Source organism: Adiantum capillus-veneris, chromosome 20 (assembly GCF_014529385.1).
Source record: "Adiantum capillus-veneris isolate H3 chromosome 20, ASM1452938v2, whole genome shotgun sequence".
Lineage (NCBI taxonomy): Eukaryota > Viridiplantae > Streptophyta > Polypodiopsida > Polypodiales > Pteridaceae > Adiantum > Adiantum capillus-veneris.
Genome location: NC_140950.1, coordinates 85554728 through 85569757, shown reverse-complemented (window position 1 = coordinate 85569757; position 15030 = coordinate 85554728). Strand labels below are relative to the sequence as shown.

The window sequence follows — 15030 nt, the reverse complement described above, 5'->3', positions numbered from 1 at the left end:
GTCTTTATAATCTATTATCTATCATCTTTTTCCTCCTAGCTTTTGTGTAGAGCATGGACTCTAGATTCTATTCTTCAACTCTGAGTTAATGTTCTTTCTATGAAGGATCAAGATTCAAGATGCTTTTGTGAAGGATCATCCCAATTTATGTATTGTGTATTGCGCAATCGTGTGTAAGCCTAGACTGAAGAATCATTGCAGAGCATGCCTGAATAGGATTCTACTTGGACTAATGGGTGTGTATGGCTCTCTACTAACATATAGGTCAAATCCAACCTAATTTAAGCATATTTTAAACTTACCGTTCCGGGCCCCGTTCCCGTTCCGCCTTTTTGGGGGGGTTGCGTTCCGGAAACGTTCCGGAGGCCCCCGTTCCCGTTCCCGTTCCGGGTAACTTTGATGGTGCAACTCGTGTCGCTCTCCAGGACACCCTCCATAGGATTGTCCCCTTTGAGCATATTGCCACTTCTACGAAAAGTCGGGGCATGAAGACAAGGATTGCTACTATATCAAGGGTCTGCGGAAAATACAACAAAGTCTAGGTCCTCCTCTCCAACGAGGGCTAGCACCAACATCTAATATGGTCTCTCCCTATGGCCATCAAAATTACATGCCACCTTTGCTCAATACCCCTACTGTCCAAGGTATGTCAAGTACGTTTCCACATAAAAAAATTTATACTCAGGCTGCTTCAGCTCCTCAGAGCTTCTACACCTCAGCCTCCAACTCCATGCAGCAACAAGAGCAGCGACCACCTCATCCCCCGTTTTGTCCGTCTAATCGGCCCATCTTATGCTACAGATGTGGTGAATATGGGCATTACCAAAGTAAGTGTCCTTTACCCGAAGGGTCTCCTCCTTGCAGACATTGTCCGGAGTCTAAGGACCACTACAATAAGGATTGTCCTAAGCAAAGGGCATCCTCATCTTCAGACCCGACTCAAAACCAATAAGAATTCACATTCCCAAAGATCAATCTAATCACCGTGAACACCACCCCTCAGCCAGCACTTGCTACGCATACAGTTGGGCCACAACAAGTGGCAGAGCTCGCTGGCGTGCTCACTCGAGCACAAAGAGTAGCCCTGGGTCTAAGCTTGCCAACAGGACCATCTCGTCCATCACTTCCACAACCTGATCAAAATGTCGAACCCTTAAGTGGTGAAAAGAGTAGGCCAGTCTCTATGCTTTCGGACATTGATGGAGCCTTCTTGGCAACAGTGGCTGACTTGCAACAGGTCAAAGTTTTCAAGGAAGCCCAAATTGTAGGAGCTAAGCCCACAGCGGAAGCAATCTTGAAGAACACCTTTCAACGAGTGTCCCTCTATGAGATGCTCCGGCTAGATGCAACCCTCAGAAGTGACACCCTCTCAGTCATTCAGTCTCTATACCCGGGTGTGGGGCCTAGTGGCGGGCATCTCCTGGTACAGCCTTCAGAGTCTTACATGATTTCTTATCCAGCTGCTCCCCTCACCGACTACAAAAGTCCTCGTCTCACTGTGTCTATTCTTGGGCATCAATTCTCAGGTGTCATAGTGGATGGTTGATCTAGGATAAATCTGATGTCGGAGTTTACTATGTTGGCTTTACGCCTTGCTCCTTTTTCTGTTACATTGGCGGACCAGAGGACAGTATATCCAGTGGGAATAGTAGATCAGGTGCGTTTGAAGGTGACTTCACATTTAGCTTGGATTTCGTGGTGGTCAGTCTTTCCCAGGTGGAGGGAGGGTTCCCTTTGCTTATTGGTAGACCATGGTTGAGGCATACTAAGGCACTTCATGATTGGGGAAATGACGCCATGTGGATACATACGCCTGGCTCTCCCATGCAACCAATTCGACTCGAAGGTGGTGTGGATCCAGTGGTTCATCATAGCTCATTGTCAGTACAGTCCAACCTCGCTCCCGAGCAGCCCATCCCACCTGACGGGTCGGACGAAGACCTGTTGCGGTGGTTGGAAGCTACTTCATTGATGCCGTGCTATGTGGTCTCCATTCAACCCTCACCTGTGCCTGTAACACTCTCTCTCCCAACCCTTCAGGCCAACACCAGTGTCCCAAGTCCTACAGCAGAAAGTGTGCCAGTCAACGAATCAAGTGTGTTTGTCCCTAATGACCAGGATTCAAGTGTTCCTATGATGGAAGCCGTCGGCCTTAGTGAGCCTATAACACATCACCGAAGGGGGAAGAAATCTCCTCTGCATGAGCTCGCAAATGTTCCACCTCTTCCTCTAACATCTCCCGGGTCTAACGCCTCCCCCACTCAAAAGCACTCTGCTATGTCTGTGTCTGAAGACTTACCCTTCGAGGAGCTTCCACCAGGATGGCTATAAGAGGAATATGCAGATTTTCCAATCGATCAAACCCGAGCCCATGATGTCTCGAAGCTCCAAGAGATAACTCACTTCTCATCTATTAAAGCACCCTCTCCGGCTACACCTCCTGACCCGGTCAAAGAAGTCAACCCTGGACATCCTGACAACCCTTAGCACGTACTCTTAGGAGCTTGGTTATGGGAGCATCTCGTGTTACTCAATCAGGTAGTCTCTTTTATACACTCTTTTAAAGATGTTTTTGCCTGGTCCTACAAGGATTTGGAGGGGATCCCACCAGAATTGGGTGTCCACACTATACCTCTGGTTGAAGAGGCTAAGCCGGTAAGAGGCCGAGCTTACAAGCTCAACCCAAAGTATGCTGAGGCGGTCAAGTCAGAGCTAGAAAAAATGCAAGAGGCAGGGATCATTGTACCTGTGGAGCACTCTGAGTGGTTATCACCCATGGTGATAGCACCTAAGAAGCAGTCCAATAAAATCCGGGTGTGCGTGGATTACCACGCTCTGAACAAGGTAACTATCCCAGATGGCTTTCCCACACCTTTCACTGAGCGTGTGCTAGAAGATGTAGCAGGGCATGTATTGTACAGTTTCATGGATGGGTTCAGTGGATACAATCAGTTGGGCATCCATCCAGGTGATCAGCTTAAAACGACCTTTGTGACTTCCTGGGGTATTTTTATCTACACTAGAATGTCTTTTGGGTTGAAAAATGCTCCACCTTCTTTCAATCGGGCGGTATATCTCATCTTTTGTCCTCTACTTACGGATCATCTTCGCATCTTCATGGACGATTTTTCGACCTTCTCAGGTGCTCAATGTTCAACCCCAGTGGAAAATCTAGAGGAACACCTCGCTCAGCTCTCTGCTGTCTTCCTCAAGTGCAGAGAGGCACGCCTAAAGCTAAATCCTAACAAATGTCATTTTTTGGTCACTGAGGGCACACTTCTAGGCCATGTAGTGTCTGCTAAAAGTTTAGCGCCCGACCCAGAGAAGATCGTGGCAATCTTAAAGTTACCACCTTCCATCAACCCAAAAGGGGTGCAGATCTTTGTAGGCCACACAGGCTATCATCGTAGGTTTATACGCATGTATGCACAGGTGGCTCAACCCCTAACCTGCCTAACCAATGCTATTGTTCCCTTTCAATGGTCAAATGCAGAGGCTGAAGCTTTTGCATACCTCAAAAAACGCCTCACTGAAGCGCCTATCCTAGTAGCTCCCGATTGGTTTCTTCCCTTTCATGTGCATATTCATGCCAGTCAACTGGCTGTGGGTGCTGTGCTGACTCGGCCTAGTAAGGAGTACAACCTGGATCGCCCTGTTCACTATGCAAGTCGTCTATTCACCAAGGCAGAACGCAACTATAGCACCACAGAAAGGGAAGGTTTAGCTATTGTGTATGCTCTGCAAAAATTTCGCCATTATTTATTAGGGGTCCACTTCACAGTTATTGCTGATCACCATGCCCTGTGCTATCTGCTCAACAAGCCGCAAGTTGCAGGTCGAGTATGGCGATGGCTACTCTTATCTCAAGAATTTGATTTTGAAGTGGTACTCAGGTCCGGCAAACATCATGTCCTTGCCGACCACCTCTCTCACATTCACACGGGTGAAGAAGCAACGGAGGTTGCAGACGACTTTCCAGATAGCAGTCTCTTTAAGGTGGATACCACTCCGGAATGGTACATCAATGTTTTGCATCTGCTTTCTACTAGTGTGTACCCAGAGAATGCTTCTCCACTGCAGAAGAGACGACTGTTGTTGAAGTCTAGGCCATTCACTCTAATTGGAGGCCAGCTATACAAGTCAAGACAGGATGGTGTTCTGAGGCGGTGTGTCTCCCCTCATGAAGTGGAGTATATTTTGGAGGATGCCCACAGTGGTCCCACTGGTGGCCATTACCCTAGTCATAATACTGCCCAAAAGATTCTCCAGTGTGGCTTATGGTGGCCCTATGTTTTTCGGGATGCAATTGCCTATGTAAAAGTATGTGATGTGTGTTAGCGTTGTGGCCCTAAACCAAGCAAGCCGTCAAACCGTCTTCTTCAGGTCTCTATGGCATGGCAGTCCTTTGAGAAATGGGGCATTGATTTTGTGGGTCCAATTACTCCCTTCGCCCAACCAGGCAATCGGAAGTATCTACTAGTGGCTATAGATTATGCAACAAAGTGGGCAGAGGTACTGGCAACAACGGATTGAACTGGCATTCTTGTAGCCAAGTTTCTCTACGAAAATATTTTGTGCAGGTTTGGATGTCCCTTGGAAATCACCAGTGATAGGGGTAGTCACTTTGTGAATGAAACGATTTCAACCTTGCTTGCCAACTACAAGATTTTTCACCGAAAATCTTGTTCCTATTACCCTAGAGCAAACGGGCAGGCCGAGAGCACTAATAAGGTTCTGATAGCACTTCTACGGAAAGCATGTCATCTTCATCCTGCGACTTGGGCTCAAGCTATCCACGGCACCCTTTGGGCATACCGAACTCCTTTCAAAGCCACAACCAATCACACCCCATTTCAATTAGCTTTTGGTTTGGAAGCGATAGCACCCTTCGAATTCAACTCAGGATCTCCGCGAGTCGGTAGTCTGCGTGCCAATGGAGATTTGGGGTCGGCATCTGTCTCTCGTCTTTTCCTTCTAGATGAAAGCCGAAGTTTGGCTTCTCTGGAAGCAGAGCAGCTTCGTCGCAAAGCGTGGCATGATCGCCATCTCAAAAAGCCGAAAATAACGCAGGGTTCCCTGGTGTTACTCAATCAAGCGAAATATCTAAAAAAAGCAAAGAAGTTGGTTCCAGCCTGGCAGGGACCATTCAAGGTGCAGGAGATTCTACCCCAAGGGGTTGTACAATTAGCCACCCTTGAAGGAGTTCAGTTGCCTTTAGTCAATGGATCTAGGATCAAATGCTATCATTCTGTAAGCTAACAGTCAGGAGTCAAGGTTCTCGAATGTTCTCAAGTCAAGGGGTGATCTTACTCACTGCTTCCTCAACCCTATATGATCTTATACGATCTCGATTTCCACATCACTATCTCTCTCTCCTTCCATATCCCTCCTTCTATTGCTTTAGTGGGCATGCTTTTGGATTTTGTAAAGCTCTCTCTCTCACTCTGTAGTAGTATCTCAAATAACCTCTCTCGTGAGCATGGTCGTATTACAGTTGATCACTCTTGTTGTGGTTCACTTTAGGGTCCTAAATTATTGTTGAATATTCTTCGAATGATTAACTCTGTTCACTTGGTAGACTTTGTTGGCCTAACCACTATCTCTCCTGACTAAAAGCTTCTGATGATGTCTGGCTCCCTATTTAACACTGCCTCTTTTTTATAGTTATATAAGTCTCTGAAATCTCCCTTTGGGTATCTTGTGGGTGTGCCTTTACACGTTCATTAGCAATTTAACACTACATTATCATCTACCACAGATTCTCAATATGAGTTCGATTACGTGATTATCTGTATTCATCTTTCCATGCTATTGTGTTGTTGCTAGTCCTTTGCCTGATTGATGCCGGTGGTGTACTAACACATGCTGTGGCTTTGCCTTGCCTTGCTGGATTCGCCCTCGCCCTGGGTTCTCGCCATCGTCCTGGCCCTCGCATGAGTCCTCGTCCTGGCCCTCGCCCTCGCCTTCGCCTTGGTCCTCGCCCTCGCCTCTGGCCTCGCCCGCCTGTTGTCTGCCGGCCTCGGCCTCGCCTTAGCCATGCTGGACATCGCCCTCGCCAAGCTGCCTCTCGCTCTCGCCCTGCGGGCCCTGGGTCTCGCCATGCTAGCCTCGCCCTTGGGCATCGCTCTCGCCCTGTTGGCCCTGGGCCTCGCCGTCGCCTAAGCCGCCTCTCGCCCTCGTCGATGCAAGCCTCGCCCTCGCCTCGGTGACCAACTGTCTCCACGTAATCCACATTAAAAAAGTTAAAAGCCCATACTTACTTGGCTTTAATTTCCAACTCAGCGTAAAATTTAAATCAGAAAGCGAAAATCAGCCTGTGTTTATAAAGAAAAAAAAACAGCACAGGCAACTTCTCTGCAATCGTTTTCAGCCAAAGAACTTCCCTTTAGTCAACTTCCATCGCCACCATCTCTGGCCATCGCCAGGCGTTCCTCTCTCCATTGCCACCATCTCTCTCCATCACCAAGCGTTCCTCTCTCCGTGCTCCTTGGCTGACCTTGCTACATGTATTTGGTTGTGGTAGCAACATATATCTCAATGTGGTTTACGGTGCCAGCTCTCCTTAATTGTAGAAAATGTCTCAGGTGAGGACTTAAGAACACAGGTTACAGGTTTTTAAAGATTTATCAACTGTAGATTCAGTACAAAAGATTCTCTGGTATATTTTATCAATATGGTTCGCACTCGGAATCGAGAGCAGCACCTACAGTCGGAGGAAGAGTCCTCTGCCTCCTCGTGGGATAGCGCTAACAATAAATCAGACTATACCCCTAGTTCAGAGCAACTTTCCGGAGAATCTTCAGAGGAAGATTCACCCCAATCAGTCACTGCTGGCAAGGTCACCACTCTCCAGGTGCCTCGCCCTTCTGGTGCCATCTCGAAGGTACCCTTACTAATGATCTATCATTTACAGGCGCCAAACCCGGCACTCAAAGATGTGTTCTCTCAGCAGCAAATGATACACTTGGGTCTCCAAAATTTGGCTCAGGCCGATTTGTCCTGCACAATCTCCAGTGCCAAGCTGAGTGCCCTCTTGCTTACTTTTCCAAAACTAAATGGAATTACACTTACAGTGGAGGATATCGGACATGCTATGGGGATATTGAATGTGCTAGCACCTTTGCCCGCCACAAAAACCTTCTCGAATCTCTCCCCGGAAGACACTGCAAATGCGTGTCAAGAACTGTTGCTGCACTCACATGGAGACTATCACAGGAATCAGCAGCTGTACTTAATTTTACAGTATTATTTTTTATTGAGCGCACCGGAAAGAGCAGTAGTTCCATCTTCTCTAGCTTCTCCAAGAATATGCGATGCATTTTTTTATCGTTGTCACTGCCTGCCGTATCCGTTTCACAATCTGTTGTTTAAGGCGCTACAGGACAGGGCAAAAAGATTTCGGACTCAACGTAAAGGAAAAGCGGAGAGGTTCAATTGCTATGCAGCCCCTATGATGTATTGGGTAGTGCAAATTATGCAACAAAAAGCAGATGCAAGCGCTGTTCTCACTCTGCAAGATGATGCCAAAGAACAAGGACGTTCCAAAATGGGAAAAGGGAAAGGCACTTTACGCAAGAGGACAAAAGTACTAAAGGATTCGACAGAGGAGCTAGCAACATTGCCCTTCTTTGAATCACAGGTTAAAATCTTTGACATCAATACCGCAAACCCAAGAGTGAGCATGACTACTTCAGTGGCCACCTCTACTTTTACACCACCTCTTGTAAGTGGTGTTGTAGGTACCCAAACACACTCTCCACTGGTGTCGGCATTACCACCTACTACTACCACTACTAGTGCAGGGGCACATAGGGGTACTGCAGGGGCATCTAGCTCTGACACACCTAGCTCTGGGCAACCTGACATGTTTGCCAATTTTGTATCTCAAGCCGACAGACTTTTAGATGTAGACAGAAAAGCAATTTCAACGATTATGGATGCAGCCATTTCATTGCAAGGTATCAACGGTCTGCACCGCGCTGTCTGTGACAGCATGCAAAGGGAAGTGCGCAGCCACCTTCAACGATCGATGGATAGGGACATGTTAATTGCTCAGGCTCAAGATCGCATAAAGATTCTCACTCAATAGGTAATGGATCTCAAACATATTGTCGGCACTCAACAAATACAGTTAAAAGAGGCAAATCATATGGCCGCAATTCAAGACCTTTCTCCTGTGGTACATGCGGTGTGTCCCTCATGTGCCAAATACCAATCTATAGCCATTTCACAAACAGCTACAGCTGCAGCTACAACTCCGAGTTCTACGCAAGTTCGTGCTATGGCACCACAGATACAAACAAACGTTTCCAAAGCTCATTCAGGGGATTCTCAAGTAGCTGAGAAAACAAATCCTACTACTATGGAGTCTAAGCTAGCAGGATCGGCTTCCTAACAGTTTCATGGACCCTCTCTGGCCTCCCCTCCCAATCCACCTCTCTCAGCCTACTCAATCTTTTCCTGGTTTTGCACCTGTCCCACCTTCTCAACCTACTCAGTCTTTTCTTGGGTTTCCACCTGCCCCTACTCAGTCTGCTGCTGCTCATGGGATGGCCACTCAATATCCAATGTACCCTCCTCATGGCCACTATCCCCCACCATACACATGGCCTCCATCTCCTTATCCACCTTTCTATCAGCCTCCCCCTCCCCCTCCATCATCCAACCACCAGTAGATATCACCTTTTGGAGTTTTTTACCAGTAGTAGACCTAGTTGCAGATCTTTCAGTTCTTCAATTTCCGCTCTCCGGGACGGGAAGCGGTCTTGTGGTGGGCAACCTGTAGCAGGCTACAGTGTCACTTTCACAGGACAATTAGTACAGTTTGGACTTTACAGTTGGTCTTTGGTCTGGTCGGTTCACACTGGACGGACTCGTTGGGCAATGACACATAGCAGGGATACGGTGGTCTAGTGGACATCGTGGCCAAGTCACCACCACCACTCAGTGGAGATAGACTTAGGTGCTGTCATTTATGAGCTGTTGGTCGCTCTTTATGGTTGTATATATGAGTAGTAGCGGTTTGGTGATGATCATCTTTGCGTAGTTGTTTAGAGTGAGTCTATACACACAACACGTCTTCACCATCCGTGCACATCTGAGCCTCGACACCCCATTGTACTTGAGAGTCCTGGGCTGGAGCTGAGTGTGCTGCCACGCCAGAGTTTGTATCAGTTCTTTGAGGTAGTTGAGTCATTTGTTGTCGTCTACTGCTGCTGTTGTGTCTTTGTGAGCTCAGTTGTTGTCTATTGTTTCCTGTTTTCAGTGAGATTGTCGCGCACATTGCACTGAGGAGCACCCACTGTAGAGAGCACGACACACTATCTGCGCTACAATCACCTTGTAGTAAACAAGGACTCAAGGTAATTCAAAGCTATGCCAAGGACCACGCCAAGATTTGTGTACAACCTGTTAGGCAAGGTTCTAATGGAAGTCCCTATGGGACATTCCCTGAAATGTGCAAAGAAATCCTTATTCATCCTATTGGATTTGGATATCCATGTTGATACCGAAGCATGACTGGAGAATTCGGATTTCTCTGTCTGAATGTGGCCAAGAGTCTGTTGGGATTAAAGCCCAAGTGGCCTCTCATACGGATATGGCCGCCCGCCCGCCTAACTCGCTTATCACTAACTCTTTGTGTATACTCACTTATACTTGTGTGGATAAATAAGATTTGGGAGATAACCCTTCAACGAATTCTCTGCGTACTGTGTAAGCTCTCTGTTTGTGTATCTGTGTGTGTGTGTGTGTGTGTGTGTGTGTGTGTCTCGATCTAAGCTCCGCTCCGCAACTTCAGAGTCTCCCTTAGGAATCCATCTCCTAGGAACTCCTCAAGAGTCTCTATGTCGATACCAAAGCATGACTTGAGAATTCGGATTTCTCTGTCTGAATGTGGCCAAGAGTCTCTGGTGTCAATCTCGCGCTCCCCTAGGAATCCATCTCCTAGGAACTACTCAAGTTGTCTGGGCTTTGCATATGCATCCCAAACAATCCTGTAACTCTCGCGCCTTGCGAAAAAGAGCTCATCGCTGCATCTCCACTACTTGTCTGCAAGCCCGAGTTGATGTAGTAATTCATGCATCTCGATGAGTCACCGGATTTGAAGAACCAGTGAGTGACCAAATATCTTAAATTGTCCAGGACAAGAGAGCGTTACAACACAGAGTCAGGGATGCATGATTCTCATATAGGCATAGAGAGAGTTTGGAATTTCAATTGCAAAGAAATTGGTGCATGATCTCATAACACTATAGCAGGCCAAATCGTAACCGTCCCACCATGAGATGTTACCCAAGTGCCAACATAGAATCTATCTGATCGCTTTGGCAAGCGACCTAACCGTCTCTTGAAACCCCACGAAAATTGCAAAGACTGTTGTGTGCGAGTCAAGGATGAACATGCCAAGCATCTGTACCAAAAATTGCAAAAAGGATCTCTCTCGTGGAAAAATAGAAGGTAAAGTAGGCGGTATGGTTGCTCGCCAATTCTCAAAAGTCTCTATATCATTGGAATCTCCCTCTACAATCCATGACTCCACTCTGTAGGCGATACATCCACAATCTACTCTCAAAACTCGACCCTCTCGTGAGCTAAAGGAGGAGCATAGATACACATGACTCCATCATCAATTGCAAGAAAAATCCACATAGCTCTACCTTTTACAAATGTGCCATGACTGCGCACACAACACCTCCAATGTGATCCCACAGAATTGCATACACCATTGCTAGGATAATGCTATCCAAGTGCAGATCTCCCAAAAAGTCTGCGATGCCCCAGGTAACAGCTTACCACATCTATGATAGTTGTCCAGACATAGCTTGTGCTCCTACACAAGAAGTAAATCCGATGCGTATGAAACTCAAAAGATATACATGAACCGTAACAGCTGCTACAAGGCTGAAACTAGCAACGAACTCTCTTGGCCCCTGGCTGAGCCAAGGAACAAGAGCTAAAGGAAGAGTATCAATATCATACAGCAAGGGTCGGAGTAGCTGTCTTGGAACAAAAAGCGAACCGTAGTATACCAAGAACCATAGTACTCTAGAGAGGAGTGCCAAGTGTGGACTCTGACCATACTCTCATGGTGTGAGGGATCCGTGTTGTATGCTCAACAAAAAATACCAGCGGCAAACAATAACAGCTCTCTATGTGTAACCAGTGATTAGCTCCCATACTCTGTGCTAGCTCCTCCATGGCAAGGCATGGAAGAATGCAACCTGCCCAAGTCTGAATGGCCTACAAAGTATGGTGAGCAACAAAATCCATGGCGAAGGCGTCTGTCCACGTCCCTATTCTAGTGAAAGGTAAAGAGAGATATAGCATCGGACTCTACATGCTAACTAGGAAAGCACTTAAGCAATTGCCACTGTGCTCAGCTCGTGAGAAGTGCCAAGCTGGTGGAGCACTATCCATGGAAGAACGCAGAACATGGGGAGGTGGTGTAGCGCACAAAAGTGGAGGGGTGCAAGGGCAACATGTGTAGGGGGTGGTGAGTGTGGGTGGGTGTCAGATGGTGTTGAGGATGGTAAAGTTTGTCTCCATGGCAAAGCCTTTTGTAAATGTAGATAAACATTTCTTTTGATTTCGTTGCACCTCGGAGAAGAGGTCCATCATCATACAATTTCGGGATGAGGAAGCCTGTACTACATTCATAACGCTATAACATCCACATTTTATATCCATAATGATAATGATGTGCATGGCATTCGGCATCGGAGAGGCCATGTTCATTCTAGACTTAACATTCGGCTCAAAGCAATCCATCAAGCGTTGACAGCGTTTCTGGAAAGGATTCTTCAACTACGTTCTTTATGTATCCCATACACGGTCTCCTGTGAGAATGTTCAGGTCAACCAAAATTGTTCTGATTGCTTATTCTTCTTTTATTTGGTTAATTCTAAATTTCTGACCTTATAATCTTCAAAGCAATGATACTATTTCGTGATTTTCAGGTCTTACCAGGAGTGTCATGGTTTAAAGATCAAATTTTGACCCAGACAACTCTTGGCTCATTGATGTTTGTAATTCTGATAAGGACCGTGAAGTACAATTTAGCTGCACTGAGAGTAAGCCTAAGCCCTGGCATAAAGAATTTTCTTTGTTACCTTTTTAAAGCTCAAGTTTTTTCTGCTCTCTTTCAAAGCTATGATTGGTTTCAAGAGGTCCAGATGATATTGTGTACTGATTGAGGCCTTTCATTCTGTTTTTTGGTGCAGGATGTCTATTTGCACACGAATTGTTTAGCAACACTGTCCAATATGGCTCCTCATGCTTACAAATTAAGTGCATATGCATCTCAAAGGCTCGTGAGTCTCTTTGAAATGTTGTCACGCAAGTACGTTAATTTCTGTGACCAAGACATAGCTTCCTCTTAATACCTGTATTCTGTTTTGAGTGGTGCACTTCAAACAGCCAAGTTCAAAGTTTAAATAAAGATCAAAGAGCATCTGTTTCTAGAATATCAGCAGGACTTCACTCATTTTACATTTTCAAGGAAGTGCATGAATTCTCCCAGAGCTTAAATCAGAATGATACTCTCAAGGTATTTAAACGTTCACAGGACAATTGATTCGCCTTTTTTTGGAAACGAGCATCAACCATTGTTTTATAGAGTTGTTTGTCTTAGTTTGCAAGTAGCAGTGCATGCACAATCAGAAAATGACTTTAATTGACTTTCCTTCTCATGCAGAAAACTCATAGTTGTTTCACGAAGCTTTAAGATTGTACTTGTTTTTTGTATAATTAAGTACATGTTTTTATTTCTCAAGTTCACAAAGAAGCTATTGAGTTAAGAATACATCTTCAGATACTTCAAGATGGCCAATGCAAGCAAGGCATCAGATTTAAGGACGGATTCTTTCGAGGCAGTGCAAACAATAGGAGATGCAGTAAACTTTGTATCGATTTATGCTGTTTCACTTTTTGTTTTGTCTTACTAGGGTTGATGTGGTGTGATTTCTCATTTTTCCAGTCTGCCGAGCTTCACATCTACACAGACTTCCTGCGCCTAGTGTTTGAGATTTTTAACGCTATTCTTACTTATGCTTTACCGCATAACCCTGAGGTAAAGTAGCAGTCTGATTGAAATTATGACGAGTCTTTCATTCAGGGCTCATATGATACTGGTCATAGGATTGTTACATATATCTTTTAACAGGTTGTATATGCTCTTCTTCATCGACAAGAACTTTTCAAGCCATTCCAAGACCATCCCTTGTTCACTGACCTCGTGGAAAATATTATTTCTGTAAGCTTTTGGAGTTACCCTGTTGTTTTTGCGACTGTTACTTGTGCCAATGTATCTGTAAACATTATCTTGAGGCCTGCAGCCCACTACAAAAGTATCAAATGCTGGATTTTTTTTGTGCATGTGTGTGCGTGAAAGGTTCTCATGTCTTGGAGCCTCATCTTATGCCATGTTGCTCAATGTATCTGTAGAGATTATTTTCAAGCCTTGAGCCCAAATGCTGACATTTTCCTTGCATGTGCGCGCATGAAAGGTTCTTTCTCATTTCAACACTCATTTGGATGCTCAAAAAGATAAGGGTGAATGGAGCGTGGAAACAGTGCTCCAAGCAATAGTGGCCATCACAAGATCATGGCGAGGCGAGGGCATCAAGGTGGAAAGGACAGAGAGTTAATCAAAGACACCAGCATTTCTATTATTGAAACTTTAATTCAAGCTGTTCTGTTGTGTCATGCAGATGTTTCCGCAACTGCGGTTCACTTATGAAGAGGACCAATGCCCAGAGGAATTTTTTGTTCCCTATGTCTGGCAGCTTGTTGTATCTTACAGGTGATAAAGACTTGAATGATGGATAGTATGCTGCCAGTTGCTTCCAAAAAGAGTTCGCACTATAATTTTCTAACACTCTTCCTCTTATTTTTTAGTGGCATTGCATGGAACAAGGACACCATCACTTTGTTTTCTCCAAACCCCAGTTTGGAGGTGAGTCTTTTATGTTGTCTTGAATCGTCTGGAGTCCTCAAGAAGGGTAAATAGAGCAAGCTTTTCCATGATGAACTCTCAAGAGGTCTGTTATAACACTAAGTTAATTGTGGTATATGCAGGCTGGAGGTGAGGACACCAACTTACACCCTTTTGAAATGCCTAGTACACCCAAGGTGGAAGTTTAAATGTCGGATGATGCTGCGATTTCATGGACAAGAAGGGATGGATGCTGCACTGTACCCAACGCAAAGTGACATGTAGTAGCTTCCTTTTTGCCAAATAATAGTGTATTTTGATGATTGTCGGTATATAGAGGTCACTGCCTCATCATAATTCACGGTAAAGTAGTGAGGATTGTTAGGGGGATTCAATATTATGAGGAAGCTTTCAGCATTCATTAGCACAAGCTACATATAGGCAACCAGAAGTTCCACTAAATTGTATATGAAGGCCTAATAGGAGATATTATTTCTTTTCTTATGAAGTACTGTGTAATGTAAGAGTAACTTGGGTCAATTGGCTTGTAAGCTAGTGACTGAAGTGGTGGTGTGGGGTGTGAAGGGGCCCTAGTTCAATCCCTAATGGCACCTCAAAGTTACTCCCAATACTTGTAAAGTACTTCATTCTCCTAGGTTGTATACTTGTAGTGCATGCTCATCTTGCCAATTTATAGTGCAGGCTCATCTTGCATTGGTGCATTTATATTCTACAATATCGACCCGTTAGAAGGGTGCTATTTTGTCCCTTCTAATTCTTTGAATTTAAGAAGTTGCCTCTCCGTGATTAGTCAAGGGATAAAATATGTCAAAAAGTCATTCTAGCAAGATTTTCCAAAGGGACATCATTTATAGTGGGACTAACTTGAGTGTCAATGGGAATAGAGCCTCTTTCTTTGATAACATTGACACAAAACATGTCCCCTCTCTCACACAAAACGGTTTACCTAGCATCAAAAATCTTATGGCCAAAGATATTTTTCATGATATCTTCTTGCATATAATTACATTGCTGAAACAGCAACCTCTTCAGAAAATCATGCAAGGAACAGCCTTCAAATTTGACAAAATGCTCTT

General features: G+C 45.2%; 1 protein-coding gene across 3 annotated transcripts in view; it reads left to right on the top strand.

Annotated features, from left to right (window-relative positions):
• The window catches only part of LOC147432857 (uncharacterized), an 88611-nt gene extending 74003 nt beyond the window's left edge, over window positions 1-14608 (top strand). For all 3 annotated transcript variants that reach the window (XM_086492637.1, XM_086492636.1, XM_086492638.1), the window contains 9 exons: window positions 11958-12071; window positions 12222-12340; window positions 12812-12893; window positions 12977-13069; window positions 13163-13252; window positions 13506-13625; window positions 13710-13801; window positions 13897-13954; window positions 14077-14608. In XM_086492637.1, the coding sequence (XP_086348763.1) occupies window positions 11958-12071; window positions 12222-12340; window positions 12812-12893; window positions 12977-13069; window positions 13163-13252; window positions 13506-13625; window positions 13710-13801; window positions 13897-13954; window positions 14077-14142 (834 nt within the window). In that variant the 3' untranslated portion in view covers window positions 14143-14608. The remainder of the gene's footprint in view (window positions 1-11957; window positions 12072-12221; window positions 12341-12811; window positions 12894-12976; window positions 13070-13162; window positions 13253-13505; window positions 13626-13709; window positions 13802-13896; window positions 13955-14076) is intronic.
• The last annotated feature ends 422 nt before the right edge of the window (window positions 14609-15030 follow it).